This window comes from Myotis davidii, unplaced genomic scaffold (genome assembly GCF_000327345.1).
Source record: "Myotis davidii unplaced genomic scaffold, ASM32734v1 scaffold96, whole genome shotgun sequence".
Taxonomy (NCBI): Eukaryota; Metazoa; Chordata; class Mammalia; order Chiroptera; family Vespertilionidae; genus Myotis; species Myotis davidii.
In genome coordinates this window covers 5216195-5229458 of record NW_006289416.1, presented here as the reverse complement: position 1 = coordinate 5229458, position 13264 = coordinate 5216195, and the positions used below count along the sequence as shown (strand labels likewise).

At 38.6% G+C, this 13264-nt stretch overlaps 1 protein-coding gene across 2 annotated transcripts in view; it reads right to left on the bottom strand.

Annotated features, from left to right (window-relative positions):
* Positions 1 to 1973: 1973 nt before the first annotated feature.
* The window catches only part of GREB1L (growth regulation by estrogen in breast cancer-like), a 130570-nt gene continuing 119279 nt past the window's right edge, over positions 1974 to 13264 (bottom strand). For both annotated transcript variants that reach the window (XM_006761880.2, XM_006761881.2), the window contains 4 exons: positions 12214 to 12355; positions 9643 to 9843; positions 6719 to 6857; positions 1974 to 4024 (listed from right to left, as the gene is read on the bottom strand). In XM_006761880.2, coding sequence (XP_006761943.1) covers positions 3861 to 4024; positions 6719 to 6857; positions 9643 to 9843; positions 12214 to 12355 — 646 coding nt within the window. In that variant the 3' untranslated portion in view covers positions 1974 to 3860. The remainder of the gene's footprint in view (positions 4025 to 6718; positions 6858 to 9642; positions 9844 to 12213; positions 12356 to 13264) is intronic.

Genomic DNA, 13264 nt, shown 5'->3' with positions numbered 1-13264 from the left:
TGGACACAGTAAGTATGTACTAGCAGTCACAGTTAAACTTCAAAGGAGGTTGATTCTACAATTGCTGCTTATAAAGGGGCTTTTAAATTTTGCTGCCATTGAAAAGTTGTTTCATTATAAAAATGACTAGTATATAGACATTATAGGAACCACAGGTATAGACAGGAACTATTTGATTTTATTTGGGGTATGCTCTGGTCTGCATGGCCATGCAATGATTTTATTTTGTTTGAATTATAAATATCACTATTTTGCCAGTTCATAATATAAAATAGTGAACTTGGTGTATCTACTAAAGGCATGACTTTCCTTTTTCTTTCTTATATAACTTGTTCCATCTTTTGTCATGGTCACTGAAGTAAATACTAAGGAAAATACAGTGTAAATGGCTTTGCCCTTGCCTCACCTTCCTGGAATCACCTTTAGTGAGGGTTTTTCAATGAAGCCAGGGTTTCAGTGTTACAGCAATATTATCTTAGACCTAGAGGAAATTTAAGGGCCAATTACAGTGACTAAAGAGACTTCCAAGAAATGTTTGTCACTGGATGTTGTTCTAGGTCTGGGTAGCCAAATAGGAAGGTCTGATAGTTTCACAACTTTTAGTCTTTCCAAGGCAACTGTTTTGGAATATGTAGTGGAACCCTGGCAGTTTCTATTTGCTCTTGAATTTGTCATCATACTTGTATTTATTGCCCCTCCCAAGGTAATGGGAAACTTTGGCCTAGGAGACTGTTTTCACGGTTCTATTTAAAAGTCTATTATTTTAACAGTCTATAGAACTAACTGAAAGGCATTATTCTGGAATAGCAGTTACTCTCCTAATTTGGTAAAATTAGTTCGAGTTTAGAAATAAAATGGGAGATTAACATCTTACGTCATATTACACAGTTCTTGCAAACCATTCTGCCTCAACAAAGGACAGCAAAGTGAGTACAGTTGTCATCTATAAATAAAAGATTGGGGTTATGTGTACAATGACTATTTCTAACATCTCTTGAATAATCATTTATAGATCTGTCTTCCATAATTATGTGGAACTCTGCAAATGGACATCGTTGTGGATAGTTATTTAACACTTTGATGGACTGTTATGCCAGGATAGTAGAATCTTAAGAGTCATCCAACCTGTGATATATGGACTTCCAGCCTTTCTTGGACGCTGTCAGAGTCAGGGAGCTCATTCCATTTATGAATATATCAGAAAGTTAAAGAAGACCAACTTTTTTATTTTGGGTGTGAGAGAATTTTAATACCAAATTAAATGGAAGGACAAGAACATACTGTAGACACAACTTAAGACAATTTAAAATCATAAACAAAATGTGAGGTAGACTAGTGAAATTCACCAAATTTTGGTTAAGAAAATTTTACAGTAATAAAGTTAACACAGGTGCCTCCTTTTCTGAAAAAAAAAAAAGCATTTGCATAAATTACAGCCAAAAAAACCTGAATACAACAATTCTAATTTTACTTTACATTCAGTATTAACCTGTGTGAACTGTCATAGTTCAACAGGTCCATAGGTTAATTATTATGGAGGCCTAGAGAACACATTCATACCACAATGTTTCTAAGGAATGGCAAGGCTTGAAGCTGAACACACCAAGGTATGTATTAACAAATCATGGTGTCCTGTGCTTGTGCAATTTTATCCTTAAAGGAGAAGGACCTAACATTCTCTAAAGAATTATACTGTTAAGGTGATTTTAAAAGATTTAAACCTTAGTAAGAAAGACATTGAAAAGAATAGGCAGATCAATTTGAACTATCATTGGGGTGATGGTCTTTTGACTTTATTCTGGTATTTCCTTCCACAGGGTTAAATAGTATTTAAGAGATTATAATCACTTGATTTTTCAGAGTGCAGCCTTAACTAATACGGAGTACCTGCATTTAATTAACTACTTTAAACATGTTCTTCAGGCTATGAAGCCATAAAGCCAGAAGAAAACCTGAGAAGCCATCTGCCCCAGCCAGGTACAACTATTTTAGAATTATTTCAAGTATTTTATTTGCCCTATATAGTAATATAATTGGAATATTGCACAAACAGTGGGTTTCTTGATATCGTCTGCATTAGGCCCTTTCAACCAAACAGGAACATTTGAAATACATTCATATCTAAATCAACCTACTTCAAAACGTACCTTTGCCAAAAATTCTGTTATACTAAAATTAGGGAGTATTTTTAAAGCATACATAAGGCAGATCAGACCCTCTTTTAAGGACAATTAAAAATGGGGTTTAAAAGAATTGTTCATTCAAAATATATTTAAAGCATCTTAAGTAACTATATTAAAACCAAGGATCTGCAAACCATTTTCAGGTTAATATATTCCATCTTACTAGCTGTAAACTCCTTGTTATCACAAGCTAATAAAACTGGTCAATTAACACTATTTGTTCTAAGTAAATGCAGGCTTAGTAGACCCCCTTTCAGTAGTTTCAGGCCATAAATAAGATAATTCAAGTAAAAATGGCCATGTTAAGTGGGGATAAAGTGGTACATACGGGCTAATGAGAAAAATGTCAAGAAGTTGTGTGATGAGAATTGAAGTAATTTAAGAGTAAACTTCCAATAGATTTAGTTCTAGAACATTTTCTAAAAATCTGTTTTTAATTTTAAATTGGTGAGAAATTTATAGAAACTTATGCCTCCTACTATTGATACTGAACAAACCCTTCCCTTGCTGATTTTAATGAGTCAAAGACTTTTTAATGGTATCTTCCTTACTCCTTACAAAAGAATCTACTGAAAGACAGTTTTGTCTCTATAAGCTCATTTCCCTTTTCATCAATTTCTGTGTAGTTGTCCATATAGGCAGATAAAATGTTCATTAAGTGTATCTTTTATTTATTTATTTTTATTATTATTAAGGTATTACACATGTGTCCTTATCCCTAAGTGTATCTTTTGAAGGAAGCTTTGCTTGAGTCTCTGAAAAGAAACAAACTAGTTCCACTCCATACAGAGCCATTGCCTGACATGTAACTTTGCTGGTGTCAACTGCTTAATTACAACCAAGCAGGGTGGGCGTGTGGTGACTGCCAAAAGTTCCTTAATTGGCTCAACTACTGAATCAGGTTTCTTCTTATACAAGATTAATCACTGTTCCATATTCTCATAGACATGGTGTGCTTAGAGACTGGAAACATTTTTAAAGAATGGAAAAAGCAAAGTAATTTAAGCAAGGAGAAGCTGCTATATACACAGTGCCTGCTCTGCATTTACTGATTTGTTTGTTCAGTTTAAATAGTAAACTTTAAACTCCTGTGGAAATTTTGCCAAAAGTTTCAATACATATAAGATTATAAATCTTAAACTAACACTGCACAGAGAAAGACAAAGCTACTTCTTTTTTTAAATACAAATATCTTCTACATTCTATCATTTCAGACCCCTGAGTAATACTGTACCAAAGTACAGATCTGAAGAGAAACTGAGGGTTCAGGCCTCAAACGTTAATCTTCAATTAATTCCACACCAATGGTGTCTCATGTAACACATTCAGGCTAGCTAATGCTGAGAGTCAGCTTTACCCCTAACAAGGTGTAGTAGAAAACACAATGCAAACTCCATGTTCGTTCTCCAAAGTATATCCTCCTCAGGCTCCACGGGCAGACCATGTCTTAAGTAATTGCATAACTGCCTAAGGTGGAGTTAACCTGAATGTAAGGTCCTGAAATGGAACTGAAAGAGAGTAATGCCCCCAAAGATTTGGGGCATTCTTTGGAGAACAGACAAATATGTTGCACTTTGCTCCACAGTGATTGTACTTTAAAGGAAAAAAAACCCAAATAATTGTTTCTGCCCCACTCCCCCTAGGCATCCCTTTGCTATTTTTGGTCTCTTCAAAAGTTCATACATGACGTCCAGTAAGAAAATACAGGGGCTTGTCTTCACTACTGTTAGCAGTTTGAAATTCATCCCGGAGGCGGAACTGCCACTCATCCTCTAGTTCTAAGCGGACAATTGTCTGGCGTAAGGAGCTTCTGTCTTGGCAAATGACACACAGGGTAGCACCTTGGGGAAAAAAAAAAGCAGAAGTGCATTTTAGGCTCAGGAATTGATAAGGAACTTTACCACCTCTCTACAATGTATCCCCTAAGTCAGTGGTTCTCAACCTTCTGGCCCTTAAAATACAGTTCCTCGTGTAGTGACCCAACCATAAAATTATTTTCGTTGCTACTTCACAACTGTAATGTTGCTACTGTTATGAATCGTAATGTAAATATCTGATATGCAGGATGGTCCTAGGCGACCCCTGTGAAAGGGTCCTATGACCGCCAAAGGGGTCGTGACCCACAGGTTGAGAACTACTGCCCTAAGTGAACACATCTGAGAACCAACATATTAGGTAAGTAACCCATCATTTAAATTTATTGTTTATTTTGAATAAGTAGTCTTACAGATTCAAAAGTCTGAAGGAGTGTAAAGTGAAAAATCTCCCAATTATACCCACCCTTCCCCCTGTGGTAACCAGTGTTAAAACCAATGCTATAATGTTTCTCATGTGTTACTCTCAAGTAGGATTTCTCAACCTCAGCTCTATAGGACTGGATTATTCTTGGTTGTGGGGCTGCTCAGTTCTTTTGTTTGTTTGTTTTTAAACAGAACATGATTATATTTAATACACAAGTTTGATACAACCAAAAAGTAAAACACCAGAGTAAAATAGTAATAAAAAACATGGTATTTCATTTGCAGTGCATGAGAAATTGTTAACATCTTTAGTTATAAACAAGCTCTTAAAAACTAATAACAGAGACAATATAATGCAAGGAAACTGGAAAAAATAAAATGAAGTAATACAAGTGATGGTTAAGCATATACAATGATTTTGTTGAGCAGCGATGAAGAATAATTTCTCTGCAGTATCACAGTGAGCAGAGTAAAGACACTGACACCTAATATTCTTCAGTTTTGAACAGTGTTGTACATTTTGAACTCTCAGAAACACTGGGAGGCAGATTAATGAGAAGGATCTATAATTAGGAGAAAAGCTAGTTTTTAATCTACATATAAATTGAGTATTTTTAACCAGAGCAGTTCCAATTAATTGGAATTATTTCAGCAAGTTAGTTGAATAAATTCAATAGGAATGATATAAAAGCATGTTTAATGCAGAGAAAATGTGTGGCCAGTGTAAGCGCTTAAAACGCTATTTGCCTATCAATGTATCAGCACAACCCAGAAGCGTACACACAAACTCTATTAGTAACAGATGATAGCGTAGGGAGTACAGTCAGTTGTACTGTGATCTGTATATATGGGGTCTGGTGGGTACCAGAAATACTGAGGGGACATTTTACTTTGCAGTATACCTGAAACTAATACAAAATAATATTGAATGTAATCTAATTGAAAAGTAAAAATTATATAAAATGGGCGAGGGTAAAATTAAAAGGAAAACAAAGGTACATAAAGTAATAACTACATACTTAAATTTCTATGTTGCCCAGAATCTAAAAAATATTATTTTTTAAATATACTTTGATTTTTTACAGAGAAGAAGGGAGAGGGATAGAGAGTTAGAAACATCGATGAGAGAGAAACACTGATCAGCTGCCTCCTGCACACCACCTACTGGGGATGTGCCCGCAGCCAAAGTACATGCCCTTGACCGGAATCGAACCTGGGACCCTTCAGTCCGCAGGCTGACGTTTATCCACTGATCCACTGAGACAAACTAGTTAGGGCTAAAAAAGATTATTTTTAATGAATAGATTTTAAATCTACTCTGTGATAATAAGTAAAATCAGAAATATATGGGAGCGCTGGAGGCCTCGCAATGACACGTCCTGGGTTTCGGTATTAACGTCTCCAGCTTTCCATCTCCTGGATTCAGTCCAACAGCAACAAGGACAACAGTCAACATGCCTGCTTATAGTTCTCTCCATGCCACCCTTTAGGTCACCTTGGATATGAGCTTTCTCACTCTTGTGTTGCTTGGCAGGGAGTGTCCATGGCCATGCCCAGGAGGCATTTCTGAGCCTTTCTAAAGACTGGGTGTTTCAGATGGTGGCAGAAGCAATGCACACGTCCTGTTCCATCATCACATGCATATCACCAGGGGGGCTCCTCTGTTCTTGTAGGATGTCTAGGAACATCCCTGGCTTCTACCTACTATACTGCCAGCAGCAGCAGTGTGACAATCTAAATATCTCCAGATGTTGTCAAATGTCCCCTGCAAGGCAGTCACCCCCCACTACTGCTCCAGATGTGTGGTTTTTTTTGTGTGTGTGTATAATTACCTAATTTCACCTATACTCATAAAATGGTATTATGCTGTACACAGTATTCTGAACCTTACTTTTTTCACTGACTTCAGAGGTCATCTTGTCAGGATAATTCTTGATGCCTGATTTACAGTTTGTTCTTAGGCAAATCTAACTAACTCTTTGTATAGTGCATACTTGTCATAACTCAGTAACCTGATTTTTATTAAAATTAGGTTATATGAGAAGCATTACTTCTCTTCTTGCATCGATTCCTTCCTAAAATTAATAGTGGCGAACATTTAATGTCACAAATCTGGCTATTCATCTAGTATTCATCTTAGTATATCAAGACTTGATTCCTCAGTTGAAACCAAGATACTCAATTTACTGGCAAAAAATGACTGTTAAAGTGCTTTTTAAAATATATTTTTCACCTTTGTATTTTGCCCAATGGGAACCAATAGCATTCACAAGCAAAATACTAAATTTGATTTACCTTTTAGAAATTTAAATTTCTTAAGAAGATCAGCACCTACAAAAGAGTCACAGAGGTACAAGAGGAGTCCACTGAAAAACACCCCTTCACAGTTGACATTGCTGGAGTGGGGTCTGGAGCTGATGTAGCATATGGCCACCTGGAATGATCAAGCAGAAGGAGCATGGGCATTTCAGAAGCAAAATGTCTGCACTTTACCTGAATGAGTCAGTATCTTCCTCTTTAGCTCTCTGTTTCAGGATAAGGGAAAAGGTTTTTTTTTTTTTTGTGTGTGTGTGTGTGTTTTTTATTGAAACTTAAATGAGTTGGTTATTTAAGCTTTGCACCTCTTCTATTTAGTGTATCAAGGTTTAACATATTTAAAGCTTCTAGTTTATTTCTCATAATCAGAGATGGTTATGAAAGAATTAGTAGTAAGAAACAAAATAAGCCCCTCTATCTAAGAGTGTTTATAAAATAAAAAAGCTGCCTTCCACAGAAAGGCATACTGAGGAAAGATAAAATGTTTAGATTGTCTTATTAGTGAGAGTAAACATTTTTAATCAGCTTTTCATGTAGATAGACTTAAATTTTCAATTGGTTAGAAGCTTTAAACTGCATTAATTAAATTTTTAGGTCTGTATGGCTTCCATGTAACCACAGAAATTACAGGAGGACTTTGAGATGGATGGAATGACTAAAAATGTGGGCCAGACTGCTTGGGTTTGAGTACTGGTTCCTTGAGTAGTTGTGTGACTCTGAGCAGTCTCCTTCATTTCACCATATTTCATCTTCCTGCTCTGTAGAGATGATAGTAGTACCTGATTCATAGGACTATTTTGTGAATTAATATAAACAGTAAGTATTCAGTGAGTGTTAGCTGCTGTTAGTAGTAGTGGTATTGGGATTTTGTTGTCCGACATCTAAAGCCCTGGATCTTGGGATGGAAGAGTTGGGAAACCTGGGCTAGACATGTAATTTATGTTGATACCATGAAAGTGTGGTATCTGATGTAAGGCTCCTTCTACTTAGGAAATTCAATAATTCATGTCCAACCCACAGTGTAGACTTGTGAGAATGTAAAATATTTACAATTAAATTTAAAAAATCAGTTCTTTTTTAAAAAAATGTTTTTATTTCAGAGAGGAAGAGAGAGGGAGAGATAGAAACATCAATGATGAGAGAGAATCATTGATTGGCTGCTTCCTGCACACCCCCTACTGAGGGGATTGAGCCTGCAACCCAGGCATACGCCCTTGACCGGAATTGAACCTGCGCCCCTTCAGTCCGCAGGCTGACGCTCTATCCACTGAGCCAAGCCGGCTAGGGCCAAAAATCAGTTTTCAAAATTAAATATAATTGGTTTCAGTCTTTAGAGATTGTCAACACATGCAAAGAAAAAAAGGCAAGGAGAAATGTAGTATACCAAAATGTTATTGTTCCTATTACAAGTGCTTTCATTTTCTAATTTATACCTTTTAGTTTTTAAATTCTTTTTTTTATATTTTTTTTCTATTTTATTTTTTTATTGCTTAAAGTATTACAAAGGGTATTACATATGTGTCCATTTTTTTCCCTCCGCCCTAGACAGTCCCCTAGCCTCCCCTATCCCCCAGTGTCTTATGTCCATTGGTTATGCTTATATGCATGCATACAAGTCCTTTGGTTGATCTCTTTCCCCCCTTCCTCCTGCCCCCCCAAATTCTTTACAAGGAAGATATGTTCTTGAATAGAATAAAATAGAATATTTAAAAACGGTACTGAATACCAACAGAAAGCTTAGTGGTAGAAGCTGTTTAAGTCTTGAAGGCTATTGGCTATCAGTGGTCAGAAGCCTAAAGGTACAACTTGCAAATTTTTTTATAAAGTAAAACTGATGGAGAACTTGAGACAGAGAAGAGAAAGAATGACAAATAAGGAAATCATGGAAAAGAATGAAGTGCAGGAGTGGAAGTGACAACGATAAAGGTATCCATGATACCTTATTGCTCAGCAATCATTGAGCTCCTCTTATGTGCCTACAATAGTGGGTAAGACATAGTGGTCCTCTGGCATGGGGAGAAATACCATCACCTGATTAAAATACCTGATGAGTGGATTAAAAAACTGGTATATCTACACAATGGAATACTATACTGTTGTAAAAAAGAAAGAATTCTTACCATTTGCAACAGCATGGGTGGACCTGGAGAATATTATGCTAAGTGAAATAAGCCAGTTGGCGCAAGGTAAATATCACATGATGTCATTCATTTGTGGAAAATAATGAACAACAAACTGATGGACAAAAATAGATCCAGAGAAGCATCGAACAGACCACCCAAACTCAGAGGGAAGGCGGGGGGGGCGGGAGTGGCAGGTGGGGGGTAAGAGATCAACCAAAGGGCTTGTATGCATGCATATAAGCATAACCAATGGACACAGGCAGTAGGGGGGTGAGGGCATGTGCTGGGGGTATGAATGGCTAGGGAGAAGTTAATGGGGAACAAAGGAGACATGTAATATTTTAAACCAGCGGTCACCAACCAGTGGTCCATGAGGTCTGAAAGGTTGGCAACCGCTGGTTTAAGGAAACCTTTGGAGCAGTGGTTGCCAACTGGTGGTCTGTGAGGTCCGAAAGGTTGGTGACTGCTGCTTTAAACAATAAAGAATTTTAAAATATATCATCTGATACATGTGATTAAGGGGGAGCAAACAACTGTTTCTGCCCAGCTGAGGTAGTAGGCTTCTCAGCAGAGCTGACTTCAGAGCTAAACTTTGAGTGTTCACTGGCTTATTGTGGAGAGGTGAAATGTGTGTGGGGAGGGACGACTACCATTGCACCTTGTGTAAGCCTTTGCTGAGTCTGTTACAGGTTCCTTTTTGTCTTTTTCAAATGGGAACTAAAATGGAAAATAAATGGATGGAAGTGGGTAAAGAAGAGTACTAGCCCACTCCCCCTTTACCTCTGGTCCAATGTTAAGATAGCAATCAACAGCTAACACAGGACTCTTGAAGTTCCGGATGGCTTTGGGGAAGAGTTTGTATGAGGCGTGCTGAAGGAACTTCTCCAGAAGGAACTGTGCAGGGGCTGCCAGTAATGTGTGTTCACTGTCGGGAGCACAGACATACTGAAGGGGCAGAATGGGTGCTAAGCTCTCTGACACCTGAAACAAGAGCCGAGATTATCATGGAAAATGTGTTTGTCAGTGGATGAAATAGGCAAGGAGACTGCATTGCATCCTAGCAGTCCCCAAATAATAGTACAAGTGACAAGTGCTAGGCTCAAATGTAAGTCTGTCCTTGGGTTCTGAAAATGTTTTTCACTTACTACAGAACAGTACTGTCATATCTAACAATTTACCCACAGCAAGAACAGGAGACAATGGAGAAGCAGGCTTCTTTGAAAATTACTGCATTTAGCAAGTACATTGTGAGGACCAATAGGAAGCCTATTATAGTGCTCTGGATGTGGATGGGATTTATCACAACAGAGAGAGAGAAAAAAAGCAAAGGTTTCTAAGCTTACTGGAGATCCATGTTATAAATGATTAGATACCAGTCTCTCTTAAACAGAAAAGGATAGCCATGGAATTTGCAACCTTAACAGGTTTTGATCTGTTACTTTCTTTTTCTGTTTTTAATCATTTTTATTTTTCAATTACAGTTGAAATATGTTAGTTTCAGGTATACACCCCAGTGATTAGACATTATATAACTTATTAAGTGATCATCCCAATACATCTTGTTACCCATATGACACCATACAGTTATTAGAATATTATTGACTATATTTCCTATGCTGTGCTTTACACTCCCATGACTATTCTGTAACAACCAATTTGTACTTAGTCTGTTCACCTTTTTCACCCAACCCCCAACTCCCTCCCATCAGACGACCATCAAAATATACTCTGCATCTAAGTCTGTTTCTGTTCTGCTTCTTGAGTATATTGCTTGTGGATATCATGGGGTATAGGCGCGCTGGATCTGGGGACTCCTGGGAGGTGCAGGCCAAGGTCAGCTGCTTTTTGTGTTCTGGCTGATGCCATCCGGTATGAGCTACAAAGCAATCTGCAGATGGCTGCTACTTTTCCTGGGTTTGGAGGTATCCAGGTGGGGCTAAGCCAGTGGTGGGCAAACTTTTTGACTCGAGGGCCACAGTGGGTTCTTAAACTGGACTGGAGGGCCGGAACAAAAGCATGGATGGAGTGTTTGTGTGAACTAATATAAATTCAAAGTAAACATTACATAAAAGGGTACGGTCTTTTTCTTTTTAGTTTTATTCATTTCAAACGGGCCGTATCCGGCCCCCGGGCCATAGTTTGCCCACAGCTGGGCTAAGCTGTGAACCAAGGCCAGCTGCTATTGCCAGGCCTGGGGCCACTTCGTGAGAGGTATGGGGCACCCTGAGGCCAGACACTGCTTGCTTGAGAGATTTTAGGCAAGTCTGAAGCATGAGCCAAGACAGGCCATTTGTTTGAAAAAAGCCACTGGAAATAGCTTGGGTGGGGTGGGATCTCCAGGAATCACCAGGGCAGGCAGGAAAACACTGAGCCAAGTTGATGGAGACTCAGGTATGGCATCTGCCTGTCATCTCTGTGTGTGGGAGGTGTCTCAGAAAAGGAACAATGGCCTCTGCCAGCACTTTTGTCTGGCAGAAAACTGCAGTCCTGTGCCCCCCGCCCCCCAGCTCTTATCCTAATGCCAAACAACTTAGTTCCTCCCTGTATATCCCTGTACCATTTTAGCTGCTGTCCCAGCACTGGTGCTCAGAGGAAGTGTGTGCAAGTAAGTCTATGTGTGGGCCTTTGAGAGGAACTCTAGCAGCTCTTTGTCTTAGCCACAATTCCCACTGGTTTTTACAGCCAGAAGTTATGGGCACTTCTCTTCCTGGCATTGGAACCCTGGGCTGGGGGTCCTGGTGTGGGGCCAGGATCCTTTACTCCTCACAGGGGACCTCCCGAGCCGAGAGATCCTTTCTGATTTTTGACCAGCCCATTCTGTGTCTGCTCCTTACCAGTCTTCATGTGGCTTCTTCCTTAAATCCCTAGTTGTTGGACTTCTATTCAGCTTTCTATTTAGATTTCTGGTGGATCTGAATGATGGTGGTTCTATAGTTGTAATTTTAATGTGGTTGTGGGAGAAGGTGAGTACCGCATTTTACCTATGCCACCATCTTGACTGGAAGTCTCTGGTCTTTTATTTTCTTGACAAGCATCTTGATTTACATTTCTCATGTATTGCATAAAAAATACAGAATGTTAATTTTGAAACTGAATCCTTCACAAATCCTTGAAGGAGTTGTGAAGCCTTAAATATAAAGAGAAGTAATTTTGTTGTATTTTCAAATGTTATGTCTGGCTGTAGATGAGTCCTCAGCAAGGGAAATGAGGACTGCAAGTGCAAATCTGGCATTAAGGACTCCTCACTTTCTAAGCACAAGTGGCAAGTGCTTAATGCCAGCACCTAATAACAAAGATATCAATTAAGAAATTGCCTTAATTCCAATAGTAGAATCAAGCTTGCATACTTACCATGATCTTTGGTTTAATGATAAAGTCCCTTTGCCCTCCAACCTGAATGTGTTTCTTCATGAGACTGAAGTTATTAAAACGACAGATGAGCAGGCCACTGCTGTTTGTTCTCAGGTTAAAGTCAACGTCTTCACAGAAATACCTAAATCATAATCACAATAGGTTTCTTTGGTTACCTGACACATCTCAACCATGATCATTACACACAAAGAAAGAATTGTGTGGCAGATGTTACGAGACAGCCTCAAACAGAATCAACCTTGCTTTCTTGTAGAGCTGGCCCTCTTAACACTTGCCTGTGTGAAGCCCCTGATTTGGGAATTACAGCCATTAAATAAAGGAGGAGTGAGGAGAGTTTGGTCCCAGACATTTTTTTGGGACCTTGGGCTTCTTGAACCGAACTAGACTGCACATTCTAGATACTCTTGCAAGACGGGAGTGCATAGGTGCTCCAAGTTTTTAAATTCTGGCTGCAAATAGGATGAAGCATCTGTCAAATTTAAAACAAGTAAAATAGCTACAGAATATTCTAGTAGCTACAGGATTGGGGGTTGACATAAGAGGGACTTTACAGTCCCTGGCTTTTCTTTGTTTGGCCAGATCAGATTTTCCAGGATATGGACATAATTTATTCAGGAGGCAAGGCCAAGGTTAGCCTGCTCATTCTCACTAACTGGCTTTTCTACAGAATCCAGACCTCTGGTCTTACATTTGGAGAAAGTGATTACCTTCTGAGGTCATAGGAAGAAGGAAGAATTAACCTTCAGTGGGCTTATGGGTCCACACACTGACTGGTGTTGATTCAACAGTTTGTCCCTGTTTCAGTTTTTGTTGAATAATGAGATCGCTGAAACATTTTCCAAACATTTTATATTGTAACATCTGTTAAGGATTTGGGTCAGTTTGAAGGATGGTGAAGGGACACTTTGAGACTTGATTCTCCCCCTTTCTTCTTGTCCATGTAAAGAGATTCTCAGTTTTCAATTAAAGACAGAATAGGAATAAAAAACAGGCTCGAGCTGAGTAGAGACAATGACTAGGGTTACTTGTA